Source organism: Ascaphus truei, chromosome 3 (assembly GCF_040206685.1).
Source record: "Ascaphus truei isolate aAscTru1 chromosome 3, aAscTru1.hap1, whole genome shotgun sequence".
Taxonomy (NCBI): Eukaryota; Metazoa; Chordata; class Amphibia; order Anura; family Ascaphidae; genus Ascaphus; species Ascaphus truei.
This window is the reverse complement of record NC_134485.1, coordinates 206,410,302-206,422,818: the sequence shown is the minus strand read 5'-3', so window position 1 is coordinate 206,422,818 and position 12,517 is coordinate 206,410,302. Positions and strand designations below refer to the sequence as shown.

Genomic DNA, 12,517 nt, shown 5'->3' with positions numbered 1-12,517 from the left:
AATATATCTATCTTAACTATATATATATCTGTAATCTCATCTCCACCTTGCGGCAATCCTTTTAATTTCTACGCTGTAGACCATTCCCACTGCTTCTTTTGCCATGTTGGGTCCTTGTACGGTACTTGTCTTGCAGACCATTTCTTTCCCATCCTTGCAGGGCTGTGCGGGAAGCCTAGGATTGCAGATGTAGGTGGTGTCCCATACTTGGTGCCCACTGCACGCCTGGACAAAGTGAGTTGCACTGAGCGCTAGATTTACACTTGTGAAAACAAGAAGGCGTGTTATGTTCCTGAGGTGAACGCGTACCCTTATAGCTAATTGTATGAAAGATGGCCTTTTTACATTTTGTTGACTTAAGCTTAAAATCTCGTTATTTTAGTGCAATGTTGGGTTGGCTTCCAGTAACGCGATTTAAGTATGTGTTGGCGTTACTCCGATCCAGACCCCGAAATAGGTCTTTAACTCGAGTTGAGAAAGAAAAGAGAGGGTAATAACACGCTATGCTAGTTAAATCATAACTAACCACCCAAGACCGGCAGTAGCTCTATTTCAGGGTGTGGATCTGAGTAAAGCCAAGCTTAAGTAGGACCGCAGTAATCTAATGTTAAGTCCATGTGTTAACCGTAATATGTGTGAATATGGAATAAGATAATGCCTCATTTACTTTTGCATGTCAGTAGCGCTAACGTCCATTATAGTTAACACTGAGAACCTGCCTTAATGTTATGTGATTGACCTACAGTATGAAGTTAATCCTAAAGCAGAAATCAAAGCAGGCAAATTTGCTAGAGATTTAAACAATGAACTTTTTTTTTAAACATGGGATTGGGGCAGGGGGTCTCTGGAGCTGAACCCCATTAATTTTAGCTCAGGGTATCCCCTGCTGACGGAGATACTCCCATCTGTAGTGGGTGCCGGTAGCCGCTCGCCTAGTAGGGTTCACGTAATTTCAGCGTTTCAAAGCTCATGCGCCCCACGGGCCAATATGAAGCTGTGACGTCACCCTGTGTAGCGTCCTATTGGCCAAGGTGATGCGGGAGCTTTAAAGAATCAGGGCGATAACGGCAGCCCCTTCGAAGGCCAGTATCTCTGGAAGCAGGGGGTCTCCGGACCAGAAATGAATGGATTGCTCCTTTAACGTGACGTAACAGAGCTTGATGGATCTGGGCCTCAGTGAGTTTGCTTCATTGCAAAGTCATTTTTAAAAATTTTTTTTTTAAATGGGATTTTTTGTGCTTAACAAAATATTGTGTGGACAAGGAAAGTGCACTTTTCTGTCCTATTTTGCTGGTTAATCATTTCTGTACTTGGAAAGTTAGGAGAATCATGTCCACAGGAATAACCCTGGTAGATATAAAGATTATCTACAATACATATACATTGTTTTCGACAGACGGCTTCTTTAACAGTTACAACAATTTTGGTCATGTTAAGTTATTTGACATACAGTAAAGGCGCCATGTCGCAAAAGATTTGAGACAAAAAGTATTGCATTAAAGTAACAAAGTAGCAAAATAACAGTCTAATTACATACAGTGTGCATGACATAAAATATATGAAAAAAAATAACTAAGTCTTCAACACACTAATTGTTTTGCTAGACGTTTAAATGTATTTAACTACAAAATGTTGTGTAACTGTTGCATTGCTTTATGTGAACTATGTGCAATAGATAAGCATGTTTAGAATATTTGTCCTACGTGAGTGATAATATTGTTAAACATACACAATCCCCGCAATCTCTAAACCCAAAACGCACCGCGCCATGTCATACATTTGTGTCAAAAGGAGTACTATTGTGTGTGGCCAAATGTATACAACAAAAGACAACAACAACAAAAAAACAATGCTAAATCCAATATGACAAATTATATAGTTAAATACTTCAGTACGTTTTCTCATACGTAAGGGTCATTTAGTTAAAATCTTTGGCCAAAGTTTTAGCCTGGAGCCGCGTCACAGCATGACAACTCTGCAGGTCTTAGCCCTAACTGTGAGAATTCTCATTTACCTCTGTAATGAAGAGAGAAATGCCCCAATAGACCAGTCTTCCACAGGTGCATGAAAAAACCTGCTACTTAAAAAACATATACTGTAAAAGAAACTGGAGAGGGGTGAGCTTAAACCCAGGGAGGAGGGGTCACCAAACACTAAGCACACGCATCCCCACTTTTTAAGTAGCAGGTTTTTTCATGCACCTGTGGTAGACTGGGTCTATTAAGACATTTGTCCCTCCATTGCAGCGGTAAATGAGAAGTTTCGCACGTAGTGTTAAAACCTGCAGAGTGGTCATGCCGTGACATGGCTGCAGGCTTATAACGCTTCGGCCAAAGAGTTTAACTAAGTGACCCTTACTTATGAGAAGACAGACTGATAAGTATTTAACTATATATTTTTTGTCATATTGGATGTACCATTGGGAATTTGTCTTTTTTGTTTGATAATATTGTTAGCCATATAGGATAGCTAAGCTGCAGTTCTGTGTAGTCAACGGAAATTTTCAAAGGTATTGGCCGTTATTAAAAGATTGGGAACTGCAGACTGTGTCCAAATTTTAGTGCCTGGAGCACAGGGAGAAGAAGTGACTTGTCAAAGGTCAAAAGGAGCTGACCCTGAAGGTCAAACTGGTTTCAATTACACTCCTCCTTCTTTAATAAATTCCGTGAGCTATATTACCACGTACTTATTCATTCTTTCATCTCAAAGTAGAGGAATTGGTGACTATCACCGCAAGACACTTTTATTCACTTCATTCAGGTGGGAAGTATACCTGTGACACTGAAGACCAGATGTAGAAGGCAGTCCAATGATGTAAGATGCCTCTGGAAGACACCTAATGGCTCATTCTTTCTGTGCCAGAAGGTGTCTTTACCGCTTAGTAAATATGGGGCTAATTATTTTGTACTTATTTGTATGTACAAGCTACCGTTCTTAAACTGTAAAAATGTTTAAAGAACAAAGCTGATCATTGTGTTTTTTCTTTCTACAGATTTATAATATTAACACAGTGGCAAAGAAGATTGAGCTGCCTGGAGCGTACTTTCTAGGTGCGGGAGCAGCGTCCCACAGAAGCATGGGGTTGAATGCGGAGGTTAGTGAACATTGTAATATTCACCTGTGCAACTGCAGAGTTACATTGAATAACTGCTGAGTTTTTGTTGTAGTGAGTACTACATCCAGGGCTATTTTTCTGTGGGAGACTCATAGTAGAGTAGAGTTCTGATGCTTTTTTTTTTTTTTTTTTCCAAATAGAGATCAGGAAGAAACTATGGTGATTTGATGTCAATTATAACCAGGGTGTGTTGCTTATTGTAGCTTAGATTGAAATTATATTTTCTTTTCTTAGGGTTCTGTCGTTTGCAAACATGGGTCGTAGATAATGAGTAGTTTATTGCATAGTATACTGCATGATCATACCGGAGGGTCAACAAACGACTCCGCAAGGGGAGGGCCCAAGCAGGCTTTTTATACACATTTGATTTTCTTTGTCTAACATAAGTAGCTAGGCAGAATATAAATGGCTACTCCCTATTCTAAAGCCTATCATCTGAGAGGTCACTTACCAATAAAAAAATTGGGTTAACACAGCTCAGTAGAAATATCAAAATATAATAAAATACAAAAGATACATTTTATCCAATTATTTTGTATAATTGGAGATTTGGTACTTCTGGGCGTTGAGCCAAACAACTGGCCTTGTGGGTCTAACTGATAACGAAACTCGCAACAAGCACATTCTTCCACACACAGATAATGAGTTCTGGAACACAGCATGAAGAAATGCATGAGAGAGACAACAAAACAGACAAGATGGATTCCGAACACTGCTGTCCATTCCAACATTATTATTTCAACAGTTCCAACACTTGTTTTAAAAACACAAGTGCCTGTACTTCACAATTACATAATAACAAAACTCAAGGGTGCATAACCCGTATTTGGATAAGAAGTAGATGAAATTTTTACAAATTTATTTGGAAAAGCATCTGGACAGGCAATGTTTTGGGCTACACCGAGATTGACAGATTTGAGACATGTATTCTAGTTTTACAGATTTATTTCTAAAAACTCTAGCTGGGAAAAGCACAATATCCAGTATTAAATAATAAAATATTTACCCAAACTAGGGGTAAGTGAAAGTGGTAAGTGTCTTTTGGCACCAAAAGTTGTGTTGCAGAATAGCACCTGCTTTTAGTAAATTACATAGTGGATGAGGTTGAAAAAAGACATGTCAATCAAGTTCAACCTATGCTAAATTTAGACGACTGAGATACTCATTCTATATTTGTATTTACAGTGTATTGATCCAAAGGAATAAAACCCCAGTGAAACATTATCCAATGATATCTCATAAGGGTAACAATAAATTATTTCCTGAATCCTGTAATGGCAATCAGATTACTTCCTGGATCAACATCCTTTCCATGTTTACTTATTTGGTATATCCTTGTATATCATTCCTTTCTAAAAGTTGCCCAATTATTTTTTAAAGATATGTATGGTATCTGCCATCAGTCTCCATAGGTAATGGATTCCACATTGTAGCTGCCCTTACTGTAAAGACCACTTTCCTTTGCTGCTGATGCAATCTCCTTTCCTCTGACCTCAATGGATGACCCTGTGTCCTTTGAACAGCCCTTGGGTTCTTTTGAAAGCTCTTTGTATTGTCCCCAAATATATCTGTATATACTGTAGTTATCTCCCCTCTTAAACGTGTTTTTTTTCTAATGTAAACAAATCTAGCCTCTCATAAATCTGATTTTCCATCCCATTTATTAATTTGTTGGCTCTTCTCTGCACTTTTCCTAGTTTTATAATGTATTTTTTATGGAGTGGTGACCAAAACTGTACTCCATATTCAAGATGTGGTCTTACTAATGCTTTATAGATGGGCATCATTGTTTATTTCCCTTAATCCTCATTTAAAACAATATAAGATCTTATTTGCCTTTGCAGCTACTGCATGACATTGGGCACTATACAAGCACTCCTGAATCCTCCAAAGATTCACCTAATTTTTCTCCATTTAATTTGTAAGTTGCCTGTTTATTATTGTTCCCAAATGCATAACTTTACATTTATCTGTATTAAACCTCGTCTGCCATCTATGTGTCCAAGTTTCCAATCTATCCATGTCCTTTTGGAGAGAAATCACATCCTGCTCTGGTTTTACTACCTTGGTCAAATAGACCACAACTTAGTGTCATCAGCAAAGATGGAAGACTTTGCTCTCTGCCAACCTCAAGTTGATTAACCATTAATAAAAAAGTTGAAAAGCAGGGGTCCAAGATCCGATCACATCGCCAGGGTTGCCGAAGGAGGGAAAGGGGAGTGGGAGACAGGACAAGTGTTCCAGTGCCCGGTGGCAGTGAGGGTCACTCCGAGTAGAAACTTTGAAGGTTACATCACACATTTCCCCATTTATGTTACAAGTAACATTGCATTATGTAGATTTTTTTTTCTTCTGTTCACATGGTGTGTTCCCCCCCTCCCCTTACCTTTTGGAGAATATGTTTTGGGAAGACAGCTGGAATAGTCTTTATAAGGGTTGAGTGGAGGTTAACACCTATTGTATGTTATATTCTTTTGTGTATTGAACACGGATATCACTAATCACTTTAGCTACACTTCACTTACTGTTTAGAGATCGACATTGATTTGTCACTGGTCACTGTTCTGGCACTTTTATTCACTGAGACCTTTAAACGTTCTGAGTGTAGAGCGCCACTCGTTTTTTTTTTTTTTGTAGTTTACCAAGGCCAGGTGCCTTATTTACTTTAATTTTATCAAGCCGCCTATGCACTTTTTCCTTAGTTAACCAATTGTGTATTGATAGAGGTTGTGGCTTCCTCCTGTGGCACTATTTTTGCAATTTTCTCCTTTGTAAATACAGAGGCAAAGAATGTATACCGTGGCTTTTTCCTTCTCTCCAATAATCTGCCTGCCCATCTCACACTGAGGGTCCTATATTTTATTCTCTAATAGTATTGTTATTAAGGTACTTAAAGAACTTTTTAGAGTTGATTTAGCTTTCTGTTGCAATCCTTTTTTTCATTATCCATTTTTGATAATTTGATTGCCCTTTTGCAATTTTTGTTACATTCCTTATCATTCTGATACGATGTCTCCGTCCCTTCTGACTGTAAATCTAGATGCCTTCCTCTTCTTTTCGATTTCCTCCCTACCTTTTTATTTGCCACATTTCTTTAGACTTATTTATTTTATATTTATTAATTAAGGGTGTATGAGTATGCTTTTCTAACAATGTTTTAAAGACTTCCCATTTATCTTCCACATTTTTCCATGCAAAAACATCATCCCAATGTATTCAGTCTAGATTATTCATGTTTATTAAAATCTGCCTTCTAAAATGTTTAAATTGTTTAACCCGTATAATATTTTTTGTTTATTTAATTAAAATGAGACCATGTTATGATCACTGGTTCTCAAATGTTCCCAGACTTGAATATTTGCTATTACTTCTACATTGTTTGATATGACCAAATCTAGTATTGCCCCTCTCCTGGTTGGTTCCTCAATCATTTGAGTTATGTAATTGTCTTTAAGCACCCCCAGAAACCTGTTTCCTTTTGTTGTAATGCTAATCTCATTGCCCCTGTCTGGATAATTAAAATCATCCTTTATGCAAACATGACCTAGTTTTGATGCCATCTCCATTTGCAAAAGTATTTTGGCTTCTTCTATCTCACAGCTATTTGGTGGTTTCTAGCATATCCCTACAAACATTTTCTTTGTACTTTTTTTGTGGATCATTGTGATTGCTAGGGTGTTTTATTGGTTCTTATTGTAAAAAGGGATTGCAGTAGAGAATTGCACATCGGATCTCAATGTAAAGCACATGATGATGATGACAAAGTAGAAATCAGGCTGGGTTAGTTGAAGTGTACTTTATAACTCCTCTATTCCCAGAGGGACCAGCAGCACATTGTCATGTCATATTTTCAGCACGCTGTAATGTTTCCTTTCCAGCTCATCTTCTCAGTGCAAGCAGAGAGTACAACCACTCCGGCTGTGAATGGGAATTATGTTGCTCACATCAACCCAGCAGATGGCGGCTGTCTGTTGGAAAAATATAGTGATAAATACAGCGATTGTGACTTTGGGCTCCTGTCCAACGTGTATGCCAGTGAAGGGAAACCAGGAAAGGTAAATATACCCCAACAGCTTTATAATATTTTCTTAGGGGAGTTGTAAAATTTCTGTGTGAAATTAGTAATGTTGTTTTTGGTTCCAAATGGGTAAGTGTGTTAATAAATATGAGCCCAGACTGGAACATCTGTGTTGTGGCTCGCCGTCTGAAAAGAGGGCGTTTGTTTGGCAATGTTAAGCATTTTGTTATATATCACCGACATGCATTAGCAGCTAGACTATATCTTTATACAATCATAACAATTTGACCAATCCAAACTAAGATAACGTGACCGTTAGCCCAAGCTGCACTTCTTTGTTTGATTTACCAACATCTATTATGAGCACTGATAGAGTAGCGTATATAAAGCAATGCCACCCTGTCCCCTATTTAATGTATAAAAATGTAAAGTTTGTTATGATTAGTGTAATAGAATGTACATTCACATTAAACAGTAAAGGAATACACCAGCCAATGTCTTCTATCCTTCACGAAAAAGAGATGGAGTTGTATTCTGAATATTAATGTCAATGCTGAAATTGGTGCCCAATTTCATGATGATTCCTAACACTTGTTATTATTGCAGGTCCTTGAGGTGAATGTAAAGAAAAGGACAGGGGAGGATAACTTTGTAAGCTGTATGAAGAAAACCTTGCTGGAGCATTATGGGGATAGATCTGTGGGAATGGGTGGAACATTTATTCTGCAAGAGGGGAAAGCAAAACTTCACATCATGGTGAGTTGGATATGAAAACAATTGTTTACTTTTTTGGGGAGGTACATTTGGGATCACTTCAGTGATTAATTAACATTTATTTGCCCAAAATATGACTAATGCTATGAAACCATAACATGGTATCATGACATATCAGGCTTAATTAAACAAAATGCAGTTCCACATAAGAAACGCCTAGTAGTCCGCACCACTCATTTGGATTGTTTTTGCCAAGGTGCTGTGACAACACTAGAATTGGATGTCTTGAGTGATATTCAAAATTCTTTGCCCTATATCTCCATAGAGCAGTGGTTCCCAACTCCAGTCTTCAAAAACCCTCAACAGGTCCGAGGATATCCCTGCTTCAGGACAGGTGATTCAGTAAAAATGACTGCACCACTGATTGAGACACTTGTGCTCAAGCAATCAGTGGCTGTCATTTTTACTGAACCACCTGTGCTGAAGCAGGGATATCCTTAAAGCCTGATCTGTTGTTGGCCCTTGAGGACTGGAGTTGGGAACTGACCCAGCACAGAACACCTCTTCGGCACCCTGTGTACCTAATAGTAATATAGTCTGAATTGTCAATACTACATCCCACAATTTCTTTTTTGTACTAAAATTGAAATACAAATTTCAGACTGCTCATAAATATTTGTCACGTCGTACTCCAAACTAGCAGTCCATATGGATCCCACATTTTCACGTAAACACAAAAAATAAATAAAACAAACACACAGATTCCAAATTTGTACCTGCAAGACAAAATTAGAATATTAATGTGTCATACTGTATGTACTCATATACATATTTCTGTTGGGAAATCATGATGACAGTAATAAGTACAGTACCAGTTTTGCATACAGCATTAAGAAATGTTAATTTCAGTTATTCTAGTAAAGCAAATGTTCAGTTAAAAGGTGGGATTAATGAGCCCAGAAAAAAATATTATGTGGAGACTCCAAAAGCTGTTTGCTGTAGGGTTGGAGAAAGTCACTAGCATATTCTTAAGCCTCTATTGCTAGCTCCCTGAGACCTAACCTTGCCTCACTGATGCAATTTGAATACCAGTAGGTTGCTGCTATTGGTGGTTTGATTGAGCTTGTACATGGTAACTTGTCAATGGTCCCCAAAGAAAGAAATGTTGCCCTCTGGATTACCCCCAACAGTAATCACCAGGGCTTCTATCAGCCACTACAGTGGCTGTTAACATCACATCAAACACATTTTATTGGGAAAAATAGTGGCTACAGTAAAAATCGCAATAAGCTTTATTCACAGATAACCTGTATACATCCCTTGCACCTTTACTGGCTTTTTTGAAGGCAAATGCTTGCTGTATCTAACCAAAGAAAGTCTCTTTCACAAACACAGCCCCCAGAATTTTCTGCTTGTCCTTTAAATAATGACGAAGATGTAAATCGCTGGTTGAAGTTTTTCGAGATGAGGGCTCCTCTGATTTGCCAATCAGTGTTTGTGTCTCATGACCCCGTAAGTCCTTTACGTGTGTGTGTGTGTGTGTGTGTGTGTGTGTGTGTGTGTGTGTATCTCTATCCTATCTATCCTAACATGTTTCTTATTACTATATTTGTATTGATGATTGATCTTGACCAACAGTGTTGGTCTAATGCATTGTTTAGTTCAGAATAATATGAGCAAGAGGATTAATAGGCTAAAATGAGTTCTATATTTATATAACTTTTCTAGACATCGCTTATATATAGAGGTCATAGGCAGCATAGAACAACTGCACCTTTAACCATTCCACGGCGGATCCTCTTCACTCAGACTTTTTTTTTATTCTGAATACTTCAGGCAGATTGGGATAAAGTTGCCCTATATTACGCTAAGGCGGCACTGGGTTCTAAAATGGGTTTTCACATTTGACGATATTGCCTTTACTGCACGATACTGGTTGGAGGAATAATTCATGTAGAGAGAAACTGACAGGACCAAGAGGAGCAACATTTGAGTATGCATTCAACTAATGTTAAAAGAAAAACATTGTCATTTTGGGGGGAAAAGAAGAAAACCCAGTCTCTGAACTGTTTGCTCATTGTCTCCCCTTCCTCCCTTATTCTCTTTGTGATCACAGGGGTTGGACTTGCGCCTGGAGCACACCCATTGTTTCAGTCACCACGGAGAAGGAGGGCACTACCATACTGACACAACCCCGGAGACCGTACAGTACTTGGGATACTTCCATCCTGCAGAGTTTGTCTACCGCATTGACAAACCATCTGTCACTCATACGGTTGGGAGAGATTAGGTTGAGCCTGATTCTCTGTTTTTTTTTTCTTTATTTCAACTCCAATCCCGAACATGCCAGGTATATATTGATATGCAATAAATACCTAGCATAATCAATAAATAAAGATTACTCGCCCCTTGGGCCTAGATCCACAAAAAGGTGATCAGCTTTAGCACATTTCGGTTCCCATTTATATGAAGGGGAGTAAAGGCAGGCTAAAGCTTGGCAACCTTTTTGGGAATCTTGGCTTAAGTATCCACAACGGCCCCATGCCTTCATGTCCGCTATGGTTAATACTGCTAACTAGCTACCTAATTGCTCATTGTATGTCACAGCAGTATAACTGCTATGGCATACAAGGGGTTGACCCCACTCCCCTGGCATAACTAACCTCTCTCCCTGGGGTACCTATTCTGAACAACCGTCCCTTCTTTCCCCACCCTCCAACACACCTAACCTTCCTCCATAGAACTGGCTAACCGCTCTATTAGCCAATGGTGAGGCTGTAAGCCAATGTTTACATTACGACATTGAAACAATAACCAAATACATTTAGATAAAGTGCATCAAATAAAGTATATAATTCTATATGCGCACACATGCACAGATGGATATAGGGGCACTGAAGGAATTAATGAAATATGCATATTAGATTTTGACCCATCCATCGAGAGGTCTACCATCCTCTTCAGGGTCATGCCCCTGGAACTGATTTAAATTAGGAGCGATGCCTAACTATAAAAAAAACCTTTAAAAAAAAAAAAAAAAAACCCTTCAAAATGTATATTCTGGAAAATATAATGTCAAACACCAGCAGGAACCCCGATATGAATCATGTCATGAGGAACTTTGGTTGCATTACAAACCAAAAATATGTTCTATTCTGCTCTCCTAATACACTTTTTAGTAATTAACCATGGTGCAGTGTAGGTAAATATCATTGTGTAACTGTTTGACCCCAAAGGATCGAAAAGACCCTTCTAGATTGCACTCTATGGTTGTATGTGTATACTGATAATAGTATGAATGGTAAAGCCACGTAGACTCTTTTCAAGGTGTAGGGTCTATTTAAAAAAACAAAACGATAACATTTTATTACATCCAAAAAATATGTGACATTGGTGAGATAAGTATTAAAATAACTTAAACATCCCATTAGTGGAGTTGTAGGAATTTCCTGTCGTACAGAAAAAATTGGGTAAATTACATGTATTTTAACCGTATTTTAACCTTATTGGTTATTGACCCAAATCACTACTGCGGCATCCAGATGGAACTAATGTATACAAATTTGTTTCCAAATTCGACCTGAAAACACCTCCATTGTATATTAGTAGGCTGTTTGTGACCCTAGATAAATCTTGGGACACACATTCAGAGTCCCTGGTGGGGTACTCAGTGTACCTCAGTTATTGTTGTGTATATATGTACTTCTTATATCGAAGGGTTAAGCAGTAGTCCTAATCTCAGTGTGTTGATGGTGTTTGTACAGTACTATTAATATTCTATTATGACACACAGAATTGCCACTTTGGAGCAGGTATGGCAGATTGTCATGGTATATTTAACCCTTTAAATTGGCATCACATCCATATCTGTGTGTGTCTGAATAAATAGTATGTAGATTCACATTAGGAGTAAAAGCGTACGAAATCGCTAGTCTCTAGGTAAATATAACTGAATTAATTTACCCAATATTTTCTGTACGACAGGAAATTCCTACAACTCCACTACGGGGATTTTTGAAGTTATTTTAATACTTATCTCACCAATGTCACATATATTTTTTGGATGTAATAACATTTTATTGTTTTTTTTTTAAATAGACTCTTTCCAAGGAGTAGGGTCTAAGTGGCTTTACCATCCATACTATTATCGGTATACTCATACAACCATAGAGTGCAATCTAGTAGGGTCCTTTCGATCCTTTGCGTCAAACTGCATTACAAACCATAAGAATACACTTTGAGGTTAGGTACTTATGCTATCATAATGGTTCAAACACTTTGTGGGGGGAAAAGTAACAGATGCACATCATTGTAATTAATATTCAATAACACACTACCATATTTGCGGTCAATACTGTACCTGTGCCTTTTTGTACCCCAAATGAATTGTACTTCCTTCCTACTTAAATACTTTGTTTTAGTTGAAATAACAATCACTGAATTAAAAAACGATCATATAGTCCAATTCCTGGGCTATCAGAAGTCTTTTCAGTTTATTAGCAGGATGAATTGTCAAAACCGATCATGGGAATTTGCAAACTGCAAGTAATATTTTTATTTTGATGGTGTTTAAATGATGCACAACAAATACAATTATTTTCTTGTCTTTTGGTTTTATGATTTATTCCCCCCCCTTCGCTGTATATTAAAATAAAGAAATGTGTGAGATG

General features: G+C 38.0%; 1 protein-coding gene across 3 annotated transcripts in view; it reads left to right on the top strand.

Annotated features, from left to right (window-relative positions):
• Window positions 1-12,517, top strand: part of C3H11orf54 (chromosome 3 C11orf54 homolog) — a 24,989-nt gene extending 12,472 nt beyond the window's left edge. For 2 of the 3 annotated variants that reach the window (XM_075589959.1, XM_075589960.1), the window contains 6 exons: window positions 161-234; window positions 2,993-3,094; window positions 6,994-7,170; window positions 7,740-7,889; window positions 9,243-9,359; window positions 9,964-12,517. In XM_075589959.1, coding sequence (XP_075446074.1) covers window positions 161-234; window positions 2,993-3,094; window positions 6,994-7,170; window positions 7,740-7,889; window positions 9,243-9,359; window positions 9,964-10,137 — 794 coding nt within the window. In that variant the 3' untranslated portion in view covers window positions 10,138-12,517. The remainder of the gene's footprint in view (window positions 1-160; window positions 235-2,992; window positions 3,095-6,993; window positions 7,171-7,739; window positions 7,890-9,242; window positions 9,360-9,963) is intronic. The other variant, XM_075589961.1, reaches the window with a different exon arrangement.